This window comes from Oryza sativa, chromosome 2 (genome assembly GCF_034140825.1).
Source record: "Oryza sativa Japonica Group chromosome 2, ASM3414082v1".
Lineage (NCBI taxonomy): Eukaryota > Viridiplantae > Streptophyta > Magnoliopsida > Poales > Poaceae > Oryza > Oryza sativa.
Window position 1 is genome coordinate 25,587,529 of NC_089036.1, and position 12,981 is coordinate 25,600,509.

Consider the following 12,981-nt stretch of genomic DNA (forward strand, 5'->3'; position numbering starts at 1 on the left):
GTTGACATCTTTCACAGAAGTCTCATTTACTTCAGCAATTGGTCCCTCGCCATCATCCATGTTCATCTGCACACCTGGATCCTTCTGGTGAACAAACGGAACCATAGCTAGAGGCCACCCGCGTTGCAATGCATTTTCCACATACAATCTCCACACTCGAGAGTTTTGAACTGGCATTAGTTCCCAATAAAAACCCTCAGTTGCCCGACTTACTATAACATTGATTGTTATGTCACTTATCTGTGGATCAACTCTCAAGCCCCTCATTAACCATCCTTTTATAGAAGGTACACTCCTCTCAGCCGGTCTATCAATTCCCCATTCTGATACAATAAATTCTGATAGATCTACCCCAGTTGGCCCGTAACGAACGTTTCCTGGGCCATGGGGTAAACTTGGAATATTTGTTTGTTCGACATATCTGTCAACGAAATAACTAGATCATATTACTCTTTCATGCAATAAAAATCTACAACATAATATCTTCTTGTGTATGCCAATGCAACGGTAAAGTACTGATTCCAAACTAGCAGATCTATATAGTTACCGATATCTACAATACGCACTTCTAGATTAGTATAACTAAAACCCTAAAAATATAATGCATTTATTCGAACAAAGTTTTTAAAAAATACACAGTATTTAACTCAATAGTCACATATAGGATCTATGAATATTACCTGAAATCGGCGTCTGAATCTGGCAGGGCTTCGCCCCTTCTCTTTTCCTCCCCTTTCTTCTTTTTTTTACTGGATTTGTGGGGGAGGAATGAGGGCTGGGGGCTGGGCGGCAGGCCTTTTATAGGCCGTGAGGCCTGCCGCCCGGCCAGAGGGCAGCAAGGGGCCGCCTGCAAAATGGCCGGTCTCGGCTGGCTTTTTTTGCATTGGGGCCCCTTGCCGCCCCAACAGAGGGTGGCAAGGGTTTTTCTGCAAAAAAACCTCCCTCCGTCACCGCCCGTCCCTCCCCCGTTTGCCACGTCAGCTTGCCGCCCCGGAGGTGGGCGGCAGGGTCTATTTTTGTAATTATTTTGGCCAATAGATTATTTCTATAAATATTTAAAAAAAATCTAAAAATAAAAAAAATTCTAGGCACGGCCATGCTCGGACCAAAATTTATCGGGCTGGCACGGCCCGACCAGCACACCGGGCCGTGCCATGCTGGCCCACGTGCTGAAGCATGAGAGCATCGTGCTTTTTCATAAAACCGTCTAATTTTCATCCCTGATTTCTTTAGGCCATGTCTGAATTATTGTAATAAGGGCTTGTTCACTTTGATGCTAAAAAAAACCTTACCAAATTTTGGCATATTTGTCAAAATTTTGGCAGAATTTCTTATATAGTTACTAAAATTTGACAGCAAACTAAATGTAGCCACTTTTTTAGCAACTTTACCAAAATTTGGTAATGTTGAAAATGGCATTAAAGTGAACAGGCCCTAAGTCTATTTTGTATCCCTTCTCTTGGGCCGTGAATTATATGCCTTCATTAAGTCTAATCTTAGTCCCTAAACTACTTTTCTTCCCTCATCATTGGATCAGGACGTGCCCAGCTGTCAGGTCGGGCCGGGCCAGGCACTATCCCAATCGGACCGTACCGTGCCTGGGCCGGGCCATCGGGCCTTATTGCCATTATAGGCGTGGTAATTCGATAGGGGCACCTTGGAAAATTTTACGTTTTTCTTGTGCACAGCTTGTCGAATGAAGACGGCCGGGCGGCGAGCCACAAACCCGCTCCCCTCCCTCCCATGGCCATGACGCTCTACACCAGACCATGATGCTCTGTCGGCGTTCCCTCATCGCAACACTCCGGCGGCTGGCTTGCTGCGGCGTGGCGGCCGTCGTCGACGACAAGTTCCATGGCAAGAAAGAGTTCGGGCTACCACTGGCTGGGAAACTTCAAGGAGTTCTTGTCACCGGCCTAGAGGATGACGACAGCCGAATTGTGGCAGTGACGGTCTTGTTTTCCGGCGACGGCGAGGATCGATAGCCTCAGGTTCTTCGGGGGTCCATCGCGACGATGATACCACGGCGCCAACGGTTTCGCTGTTGTCAGTGCGGCTGACGCACATGAAGCTGGCAGAAATGTCAGCTCAAACTCAGTTCTCAGTTTCAGAGTGCATCTGAAAGTAGAAGAGAGCTTGCAGAGCTGCATAACATATGATGTAAATTAAGATGAGAACGCTCACAAGTCTCAAGACTACAGTACTATGTTAAGCTTGCTGTACTACAATAGATTGGCAGTTGAACATTAGTGAATTAAGGAACATGATTGAACTGAATAGCAAAAAAGCGAATCCGTCTGAATACATTTCACTTGAATCAAATATTCGTATTACAATTAGGAGCTAGATGAAAATTTAAAACCAATAACAGCTCCTGATATACAAACCTATACTTCTCACAAGACTTACTAAGATTCATAATGTGGACAAATCTATCTATCTATATGTAAATTAACACCTCAGTGCGGGGGACCTAGATCGAATTACATATAATTGAAGGGCTTTTCGTAAAATTTCCACCATGGTTGCTATCCGACGTGGACAACGCGAGAGGTGGCTTGAGGCGCCGGCCTTGAAGAGGTTAATTCCCAACATTTGGAACTATTTAACTGGGAAAAAAATAAAATCAAGACTTTCAATATCAAACTGACCCTTCTGAGAGAGAGCGGGATCGCTTCCCTGTAGATAACGTATTCGGTTGTTCAATCATTGCGTAACGCGTTCGGTATTTATAGTATGGAGGAATGCTAGATTGCCATTCCAGGGCATCAATGTTCTCATCAAGCTGGCCCTTTTTGGCTATAAAAGCATTGCTTGTGGGATGATCATTGAGCCGAGAGGAACTTGCTTCATTGTATGTCACTGGTACAAACCGATTTAATTTACTAAACCAAACTATAGTCCGCCCACTTTTAGCTGCAAACATGTCCCTTGGATGTTCACCTAGTAGACGGAAATGCCAGTTTGTGATAATTTTCATGCGTTTGAGAACCTTGTACCAGAATTGAACACTAAAATTAGATCTGAGTATGCCACCAATAATGTTTGCATGTAGGAATGCTCCATTGGCCTGGGCCGCGATCTCCATACATATGGATGTTAGCTTCGGCTCCTCTTCAGGATTAGTGCTGCCAAATGCAATTGTTTTCAAGAAATACCAAAAAGCTTCTTTTGGGAGCATATCTAACTGAAGTGTTTCGGTTGTTCCAAAAGTTGCTATCTTATTTGATTGACTTGTTATTATGATTTTACTCACAGGCGCCGCTATGTTGTCTCCTCTCAGACTAGACAATATTCTTCTCCATGTTTCATCATCCATGTCATCAACAAGTTCAATTACTACTAGTGATTGTTTAGTTGAGGCAGGATTTTGATGTTTGATGACACCGGTATCTGCAACTGCACCCTCAGTACTACCGGTGTAATAGAAAACAATCGTGGAGAAGTATTTACGCACCCTTTCATCATGGCAGACATTCTCAACAAGAGTGCTCTTGCCAACTCTTGCAGGACCAATTATCGGAAGCACTGCAACACCTTCCGCGCCAGCACGATGTGGTTCTAGCAAGAAGCTGATGATCCTCTCTTGTTCTGCTTGACGGCCAAACATGCAGTTCTCCAACAACAGGTAGCTGCAATAAGGCTGTCGAACCATACGAGGGTAGCTTCTGAGTGACATAACAAACTCCTCTGAAATGATGCTTTCAAGGCGACCAAGCATCTTTAGAAGCTCTTTTTTCTCCTGGTCTTCAGACACTATTTTCCTTGCCATCGTAGAGAAACGGAACCGCTTCAATGGATTGAAAGGAAACGAGGCCAAAGAGTGATCATCCACCTCATCCGGAGCGTGCCCTAGAGCGATCCGATACCTGAGAATAATTAGGGAAAAAACGATGATAGATTGACAAATAGTATAAACACTGGTGTTAGTTATGCAATTTCCCCTACCTGAAATTATCAAGAAAGTAGTAGCCTCTGTACATCACATTTCTCATCGTCTTTAGCTGCAGAAGCATCGCTTGGTTTGTGATTCTCCTCCCGTTGGCCTCCTCATCGACGGTTTGGATCCGCAGCAGCATGCGTTGTAACTGCTGTAGATTCTCCTCCACACCCTGCTGCTGCTGGCAGTATCTGTCGATCACGAAGGATATGGATCTGCTGAGAAGATCAGCGAGAACCGCAGAAAGGAACGTCTCCATGCTGAGATTTTGTGGATTGGAAGTTTGGACAAGGGAAAGCAATCGGCAGGCAGCAACTTAAACATAAGACTGGCCACAGGTTGTCGTCATCAACTCGTGGTGTTGCTGACTTGCTGTTCAATTGCTATGCATAGCCGGCGTCTAGGTGCAATACACAGCGGGTCGCCGACGGCTTGTGCTTGTAAGCTTTGGTTTCTGTTGTGGACTGATCATTTAGTCAAGTTAATAGGCGACAAAATGAAAGGCTGGTGAGAGGCAGCGATTTTGAGAGCACGTGGCAGCCTTAGAATTAGCCGGCGTCAGCTCATTTCTAACTCTTTCTCTAGCCATAACTTCTTCAAATCTGACCAAATTTATAGAAAAACATAACAATATTAATAACACAAAACAAATATACTATTAAAGTATATTCGATATTTGATTTAATGAAACTAATTTAGTGTTGCACTAATTCTTTTTATAAATTGGGTAAACTTCAAGAAATTTGACTAGATTAAAGTTAAAATATCTTATAATATGAAACCGGTCAGAGAGTAATTAATTAAACTAGGTGACAGATTACGGTCCAAATCATGCAACTGTTCATGTTTTATTCGTTGAGAAAATACTCTTTTGTTCCATCTTTTGCTTGACTATTGATGCTCAACTTGCCCAAGCTGATGGCCTCATGCCTATCCATGTCGGCGTAAGCCTTTGTTGCCTCGCTGAGTTGCAGCCGCTCGGCCCGCGCCCGTGTACGGTGTTCGCGGGCTCGAGGCCTATGTTGGGCACTTGGGCCTTAGCCCAGTCCCTGTGAAGCACGACAGCACGATACACTGATGCACCTCTCGCTGTGTTACTTGTGTACGTACACAGGAGGCCTCAGCTGCAATGTATATGTACTAGTAATCAAAACAACTTCATCCTAGCTAAAAGGTGCTAAGCTGTTTTTGATACTATTCTTTTTTATACAGTGCACTGCTTTAAGTGAGCTATGATATTTCAATGCGCCCCTTAACATCTACAGTCCGAAAAGAAGAAACATATCTTACACACGCAAGTTTCCCGTGCACATCAACTATCAAATATCACGAAAAATTCTAGAAAAAATCTAACATGTACTCTTAATAGTATTACACATATTTACAAAGTCTTATATTCAAATTCATTATATTTTAAATGTAACAAAAAAGCGAAAAATATGACAATTTTAAGAGTAAAAATTTGTCATAATTTTATCTTTTTTGTTACGACTAGTTTATAATGAATTTGAATATGAGATTTCATAGATAGGTGCAACGTTATTGAAAGTATGTGTCCAATCTTTTCTATAATTTCCTATGACATTTACTAATTGGTGTGCACGGAAAGTTTGTATACATAGGATATGTTCCCTGTAAAAGATGTTAGTGGTGATGGTGAGTCTATCACTCCCACCAACCAACCACTATCATGTACTCTCTCCATGCTAATGTAAATATAACATTGATTCATAGTTCTAAGATATATCACATATGTAATATGTTACACTTATATTTGATCAAAGGAAGTAGGACCACAAATAGTGAGTAGGCGGACTTTTATCCATTCCCCAAGCCACCCAAAGTAAACAACATGAAAAATATTGCTATATTTATTAGTCTGCTTTATTTCTCATGGTCACTGACTTGCTATCTATAGAACAATGTGTTTTGTATTTTTACATCAATCTTACTAATATACATCAGAAAATTTACTTTCCTAGTGATCTAAAAATTATTATAATGTCATTATTTCAGATGCAGTTTAAACATTCTTGTTGTATTGAACTAGTTTTTAGAAAAAAAAAACAAGATGACATAAACGCAAACCATATTGTCTCTAATGCAAGGAATTTTCTCTTCATGACATTGAGGTGTACTGTATCCAACAAACATTCTTTAAAAAAAAATCAAGGCTGCGTTTGAGACAACCAGAGGAGAAGAAAAATCTCGCGTTTTCTAGACGCTTTCCTAATTACTAAACAGTGTTCTTTTGTAAATTTCTATAGAAAAGTTATTTAAAAAACCATATCAATTCATTCTACAAGTTTAAAATAATTAATACTTAATTAATCATGCACTAATAGTTCATCTTGTTTTACATATCTTTTTAATCTTCTTCTTTCCATTCCTCCCAAACTAACACACCCTAAGCCTACAAAAGGAGAAAAGAATCCAGTGGAGTATTTCAATTAGGTCGTGGCAGCGATAATTGTTCCAAGGAAATGCTTCAAATCAGTGACCATATACAACAGACGCAAGCAGTGGGCAAGTATAAAAAGCTTTGGGAAATGGAAACGGAAGCGTGTCCACAGAACACCACTGGCTAATAGCTTGGGTAGGTACAGGGGGAGGAACACCACTGGCTGCCCCCTGGGGACACGGGGAGAATGATGAGCACGGAGCATGCCTTGTCTCATGAGCACCGGAGACTGGAGCAAAAGTTGACCGGGACATGCAATGTCTTCTGCCCTTACGGCAGGACGACCATCGTGTGTAGGGGCGCAGGTTTATTATAACTACTATGCCATCCCAGTATGCACTACTATGGCACACCTCTGTTTTCTAAAAGAACATCTATGAACAATCATTGTGCATTTGTACCAAACATACGTCTAGTGACTAGTGAGTAGTGAGTTTACACGTAGCTCTCTATTGGAATGAAGGAATTCTGAAGTATTCTCCGCAGGGTTGAAATTTGAAAGGTCATTTAGCTTTTGTTTTTTTCTAAAAAAAAACAAGAAATACCATTAGCATATATTTCATTAAGTATTAACTATTACAACTTAAAAAATTAGTTTATTTTATTTTAAAGGAACTTTATATAAAAAGATTTTTTTCACAAAATGTATCGTTTAGCAATTTGAAAATTATATTCACGATAAATGAGAGAGTTACAAATGCGAAACGAGGAAAATAATGCACCCTAAGTCCTGTGAAAATCCTATAAAATCCCTGCATTTGGTGGATTTGATTTCTCTTGTAAAAACGTTTTAGTAGAGTAAATAACAAAAATTCCATGCTTTCAAATAGAGCATCAATATGCTTCAAAGCACATTGGTTGGATACGGGCAGTTTGTTATCTTGTTATACTTTAGTGAATGCATTTTTGAGACACAATAATTCTTATCTAGATCTTGGATGGAGCAAGGCTGACCGTTCGGTTGAAGTCTCGCGAGGATCCAACTATTCATACCTTTTGTGTTACTCAATCATTTCCAGTCAATCAAAACGCCTTGTCACCTTTTTCTTCTCGCATGAAGGGCATCATGAAAATATTTTTAATTAGTATTTGAAGGACTAGATGGCCAGGCATCGTATGAAAAATGAGAGAACCGAACCTTGTTTGAAGGTGATGGCCATATCATCTCAGTGGCATAGCCACATGCTAGCTTAATTAATCAAAATCATTAAGAATAGACTTCATATGTTCTTTCAATCTATCGCTAGATATGACGGGAATAACTGAATCTTGACCAAGAGGTGTCCTAAAACGTTGTAGTACTTGAATTAGCAGTGGCATACTTGATAGATATGAACGTTATTGTGATGTTAAAACTCTTTTTGATCAAGATAGAGCTCACACTATAGTTTGACATGCTAGCAACGAGAAGCTAGTGCCGACTTAAACCGAATTCAAAATGTTGCACCCAAATAAACTTCAATAAGCTTCAAACAGGACCACTCTCAAATGTCATGCTGGAATCTCATCTGTGTAAATGGGCATGATCTAGGGGACTGATCTGACTTAATCTGTTCAAATTTCAACGCATGACGGGTTCTCTTTTAAAATAATGTGCTATACAGGGCTAGTTAAATGGGACAAAAATTAACCAAACGAAATATGCGTAGTACATGTACAACCTCAACTTCCCAAGTGGTGGTGTGCACTTGAGTGCAACCAACTGGGGCCAAGTCTTTTGTTGTAGTGGAATATATATATCTCTCCATTGTGTGTCACCACTATACAACAAGCAGCAACACGCTACAACCATCCAAGCAGCAGGAGAAAAGATACAAACATAGATCAGAACCTGAAGAGAAGACACCAAGAAGCAATGGAAATCAAGGACGAGGAGACAACGGCAGAGGTGGCCATGGTGGTGCAGTCGCGGTTCAGAAGGGTATGCGTGTTCTGTGGGAGCAGCCATGGCAAGAAGAAGATCTACCAGGATGCTGCCATTGAACTTGGGAAGGAGCTGGTAAATTCTTTCATTTGCTTTTTTTTCATAAGGATTTGCATTTTTTGTTATGTTATTCATTTAAGTAATTAAAATCTGAAGTGTTTGATCCTTGAGACAACCTTTTCTTATATGGATTCATGGGAAATTATATTTGTTTGGTCATCTAACTCAAGAGACTTCACAGTGTACACCTTGTTTTATCTTGCATGGATGCATGCAGATTATGTTATTGTACTCAAATGTTCAGCCATTTCTCATCAGTGCATAATACACAGAAAAACAAAGTATTAGTGCAGGAACTGTATTGGTTGGAAAGTTTGTCATGTACAAAAAAGGCAATGTCCAATCCTTAAAAGACTTTCTAGTTTTCTTGTCTTTGAATAGTCTAATGTTATCCTTTCAGGTGGCAAGAAACATTGACCTAGTATATGGAGGAGGGAGTGTAGGGTTGATGGGTTTGGTTTCTCAAGCAGTACACAATGGAGGAAGGCATGTCATTGGGTATGTAACACGATAATCATTCCTTAGCACACTTCCATTAGCAAGAGTTGAAAAGTAATACATGAAACTGAAGAACTATCTTAGAAACTGATGAAATAGCTTCATGTCAAAAGTGATGAATTTGTGTCTTCCTCATCATGTTCTAAAACGTTTGTTTTGTCATGTCCCTATGCAGGGTCATTCCCAAGACTCTCATGCCTAGAGAGGTACCATGTTCTTTCTACTCTCCAATAGCCCTCTCTCAGTGTTCGCCATGCCATGGTTCCCTTGAATATACCATTACTATTTCCATCTAACTAGTCAAATGTAAAGTGATATAGTTACAAAGGAACTAGGAATGCCACTAGGAGGATATATCACTAGTCAAATTTTCACCTATATATGACCAGTTTTTTTTAACTAAAATTATATTTGTTCGAATATATCCTAATGCTAATCTTTAAGTGCATGGTCATCTCATCATGTTTATCTCCAGATATAGTATACTATTACTGCACTTAAGCATTGTAACGATAGAAATATGATAATGTTTGTAGATCTTGTTCCTTTGTCTTTTTTGCTAGCGGGAAAGAAGAAAGAGAACTTATGATGAAGGATCAGGAGAAATGCTCACTGAAATCTTGTTCCCCCATGATAGATGATATCTCACTGATCTTGACTGCAATCTCTCAAGCAGGGATGCTGGCTAGATTTAACAAAGAAAAAGCCCATCACATTTTCTCTTGTCCCCCATACCTGCACCATGATTGCCTCTCCTGAACTTGCGCCTCTGAATAAAAAAATACTGCTGTGAAACAGTCAAGTCATCTTACCTTTATTTCTCCATCTGAAGAAAGTTGGTCCTCTTTTGGTTAAGCAAAAAGCTGGCTCCTCTGCTAATATATAATGTGTGTTTCTTGCGCGTGTGATGGTGTATGTACATGCAGATATCAGGTGAGACAGTGGGGGAGGTGAAAGCAGTGTCCGATATGCACCAGAGGAAGGCTGAGATGGCCAGGCAGTCTGATGCCTTTATAGCATTGCCTGGTGAGTATATGTCACCTGAGTAAGTAAAGCAACCAATCAGTGAAGAGTAGTAGTTATAATGGTAAATTTGGTCATCACTTTCTCTAATCTGTTATGATTCACTGGTAGTGCATTCTGACTGGAAAGTTTAAAGTTCAGGTTGCATGGTTTGACTCTCACTAGGCTATGTGGCCCTGTGTCCTGTGAGACATTTGCTGTGCAGTCTGCACTATGTCTGCGAGAGAAAAATTAGACAATGATTTTTCTTTTTTAGCAAAACGACCGCATGCATTATCTTGTAATAGGAAATTCAGAGCCTGAAAAATCTTAAAATTATGGGTTCAGTTCAAAATTTATAAGAAATCAGGACTTGAGAAGGCCTTATCCTGCTGGGCTTCAACTTGCAGGGGGGTATGGAACACTTGAAGAGCTACTAGAAGTAATTGCATGGGCTCAACTTGGAATTCATGACAAACCGGTACCCAACTGTCCAATATGATAAAATTCGTCCTAAATTTGAACTATAATGTGTTAAAACTGACATCAGACTTGTCGTTGAAACGTTGCAGGTTGGGCTGCTCAATGTGGATGGCTACTACAATCCGTTGCTGTCTTTCATCGACAAAGCTGTGGAGGAAGGGTTCATCAGACCTAGTGCCCGCCATATCATCGTCTTGGCCCCAACGCCTAAAGAACTCATTGAAAAGCTAGAGGTATCATGTGCCATCCTCACCATTTGTTCAGTTCACTTGTGCCAAAACTGGCAAATAAATCCACATGTAGCAAAATTTCATATATGACTAAATCTTTCTAGAGTAATGGTCCTTAACATGGTTTATTCTGAACTGTATATAAGCTTTGCTTCTAAGCAAAGGTTACTACTCACCAGAGTTGGTCTGCTTAACTTGTTGATCAATCAGCACCAATTTTGTCGTTAAACACCTGGACACTGCGAAAAAAATGTGAGAGTTAGCTGCAAGGCCAAAGTTTTAATTAAGTAAAACTGTCAATGAGGATTATATCACAATTATGCATATGCTCTTGGTCCAGTGTCAAGGTCCTCATTACTGCAAGAGCAATCAAAGTACAAATTCCGTTTCTAGTGTAGCACTAAAACGTTATTGCACTAATAAATGCACATTGTGGACCTGAGACCTATCAACTGAAACAATGGTAGACTAAAATGTCGGCAGAAAAGGACTAAAAGTCTAAAACCAGTATCTGTCTTGCAGGAGTACTCTCCCCAGCACGAGAAAGTCGTGTCAAAGATGAAATGGGAGATGGAACAGATGAGCTACCCTCAGAACTACGATATCCCCAGGCCAAAGGAGGGAAAGATGATCATAGAAGCACAACGGGGAAGCAGGCTATGGATGTAAATCGTAGAACGACAAGAAAGCAGGCAAGTGGTAATATATGACTTGTCCAAAAAAAAAAAGTTACTAATATGAGATCAGTACTTCAGTAGTGTAGATTGCTTGTTGGTGTGATCAGAATTCCTAGAATGTGTATGTACGTGCCAGGAGTATGTATGTCTCATTTATCTTCTTTTCCTCTTTCTTTTGGTTTCTGTAACTTGGGGAGAAGGTGCTTACTACTGAACCTTTTGCTTCATCCTTCACATAATCACATAGAACTACTATATGCTATCTGTATACTTATTCTACAGCTAAACTAGTGATAATTAGCAATCTATGCACAAGCATAATCATCTCTGTTGATTCTAATATAGAAGTGATCCAAAGAGAATGGAATCTGAACCAGTTCCAGACTTCCAGTCTGAAGAAACAGTGAACAGTGAGATTTCAGCAAGGGAGAATGCCAGTTTGGGCCTCCACAACCACAAGGATCAAGGGACCTCCTCGCTGTAGAACCACCATGGGCTCCCTTCCTCCTTTGCGGAGACAATCTCCGCCTGCGGCCACCCAAACATTCCGCCTCAATCCGCCGCCGGCGAGTAGACGTCAGTACGGATCGAAGGCCCCGCCGCCGCGGGGGCGGAACAACCACGGCCACCGGCGTATTGAGTTGCCTACCTGGATGCAGGCGCTGACGGCGCTGATCCTCAAGCCACCAGTCGCCGGAGTCCGCCGCCACCCACGAGCCCTCCGAGTCCGCGTCTCCAACCCCAATTCCCCCATCCGCATCGGGAAGCCAATCTAGGCCGTTCAAACTTGATCTAACCATCGACGACGCTTCATCGTCGATCTGGACCATGGAAATCTGATCCGACGGTTCCCGAAACCTAGGCGGCGGCCGTGCTCATCGACGGTAGGCAACACGTAGCGCCCTAGCGCGTAGAGCCAAGCCGTCGATGTTAGGCTAAACCTACTCCTTTCAACTTCTCGAGTCGCTGTCGGGAGAGAGGCCTCGGAGACTCGTCGTCCGTCGAGGGAGAAAGTGCTTCTTCGTCCACATCTCCACGGTGTATTCGTTTCTCGACGCCTCTCGCGGTGATCTCGACAGTGTAGGTGAAACGAGCTACTCGGTGATCAGTAGCAATTAGGAGCACTGGTAAATTTCTTCGGATTTAGGAATACTAGTTAGCCACGTATCACAGGCCGCTGCAGTGCCTGACTGCCTGAACATGTTGAACGACAGGTCGACAACACGGATCAGGCCCGGCTTGAGGGGGTCGAGCTGTGCCACCGTACTAAGCCCTCGAAGTCAAGGGATCCAACCTCATATATCTATGCTATGGATATAGAAGCCTATAGGCTGATTTAGGAAGCCTAGAAAAAGAAAGATATACAACTTATTTGATAAAAATATTTTTTTATGTATTATACATTTGTTAGAAACATTATTATATTATCAGAGTTGTATTAAAGAGTCCATCTTTCTAGCTTCGCTCCGGACCATTAAATTGGTTGGACCGGACCACGGTGCCCGGCTGGACCTAATTTGTTGAGAAGGGACATCTCTGCATCTGCGTCTGCATCAACTGGTGATCAACATCGGGTAAGTTGAGCATGCATCAGTTTTATTAATTCATATGCATTGGTTAAACACGTTGTGCATAGTACACAGGGAAAAAATAGTGCCCCTAATTATTTTGATTAATGAACTGGTATTTTAAATGTGCCAATTTCA

General features: G+C 41.4%; 2 protein-coding genes across 4 annotated transcripts; one reads left to right on the top strand and one right to left on the bottom strand.

Annotated features, from left to right (window-relative positions):
• Positions 1 to 2,267: 2,267 nt before the first annotated feature.
• Positions 2,268 to 12,036, bottom strand: LOC9266932 (putative disease resistance protein RGA3). Of its 3 annotated transcripts, none has more exons than XM_026022721.2 (8): positions 11,925 to 12,036; positions 10,775 to 10,837; positions 9,696 to 9,924; positions 9,497 to 9,618; positions 7,540 to 7,686; positions 7,395 to 7,447; positions 3,949 to 4,542; positions 2,268 to 3,869 (listed from the first exon to the last, which is right to left on the bottom strand). In XM_026022721.2, exons 7-8 carry the CDS (start codon positions 4,197 to 4,199, stop codon positions 2,642 to 2,644), a joined length of 1,479 nt encoding a protein of 492 aa, XP_025878506.1. In that variant the 5' UTR covers positions 4,200 to 4,542; positions 7,395 to 7,447; positions 7,540 to 7,686; positions 9,497 to 9,618; positions 9,696 to 9,924; positions 10,775 to 10,837; positions 11,925 to 12,036; the 3' UTR covers positions 2,268 to 2,641. The 3 variants fall into 3 exon arrangements, with proteins under 3 accessions (XP_025878506.1, XP_025878505.1, XP_025878504.1); XM_026022720.2 differs by having other exon boundaries at positions 7,356 to 7,447; XM_026022719.2 differs by lacking the exons at positions 7,395 to 7,447; positions 7,540 to 7,686.
• Positions 8,126 to 11,530, top strand: LOC107275650 (probable cytokinin riboside 5'-monophosphate phosphoribohydrolase LOGL2). Its single transcript, XM_015767376.3, has 7 exons — positions 8,126 to 8,400; positions 8,786 to 8,883; positions 9,059 to 9,089; positions 9,810 to 9,909; positions 10,296 to 10,366; positions 10,458 to 10,601; positions 11,121 to 11,530. Exons 1-7 carry the CDS (start codon positions 8,257 to 8,259, stop codon positions 11,265 to 11,267), a joined length of 735 nt encoding a protein of 244 aa, XP_015622862.1. The 5' UTR covers positions 8,126 to 8,256; the 3' UTR covers positions 11,268 to 11,530.
• Positions 12,037 to 12,981: the final 945 nt, after the last annotated feature.

Bases quoted from the DNA above. Each gene is read 5' to 3' on its own strand.
- LOC9266932 (XM_026022719.2), bottom strand. From the start codon at position 4,199: ATGGAGACGTTCCTTTCTGCGGTTCTCGCTGATCTTCTCAGCAGATCC. The intron at 3,870-3,948 runs GTAGGGGAAATT...AATTATTCTCAG, and splicing joins TACTTTCTTGATAATTTCAG to GTATCGGATCGCTCTAGGGC.
- LOC107275650 (XM_015767376.3), top strand. From the start codon at position 8,257: ATGGAAATCAAGGACGAGGAGACAACGGCAGAGGTGGCCATGGTGGTG. The intron at 10,367-10,457 runs GTACCCAACTGT...GAAACGTTGCAG, and splicing joins TTGGAATTCATGACAAACCG to GTTGGGCTGCTCAATGTGGA. The intron at 10,602-11,120 runs GTATCATGTGCC...TCTGTCTTGCAG, and splicing joins AACTCATTGAAAAGCTAGAG to GAGTACTCTCCCCAGCACGA.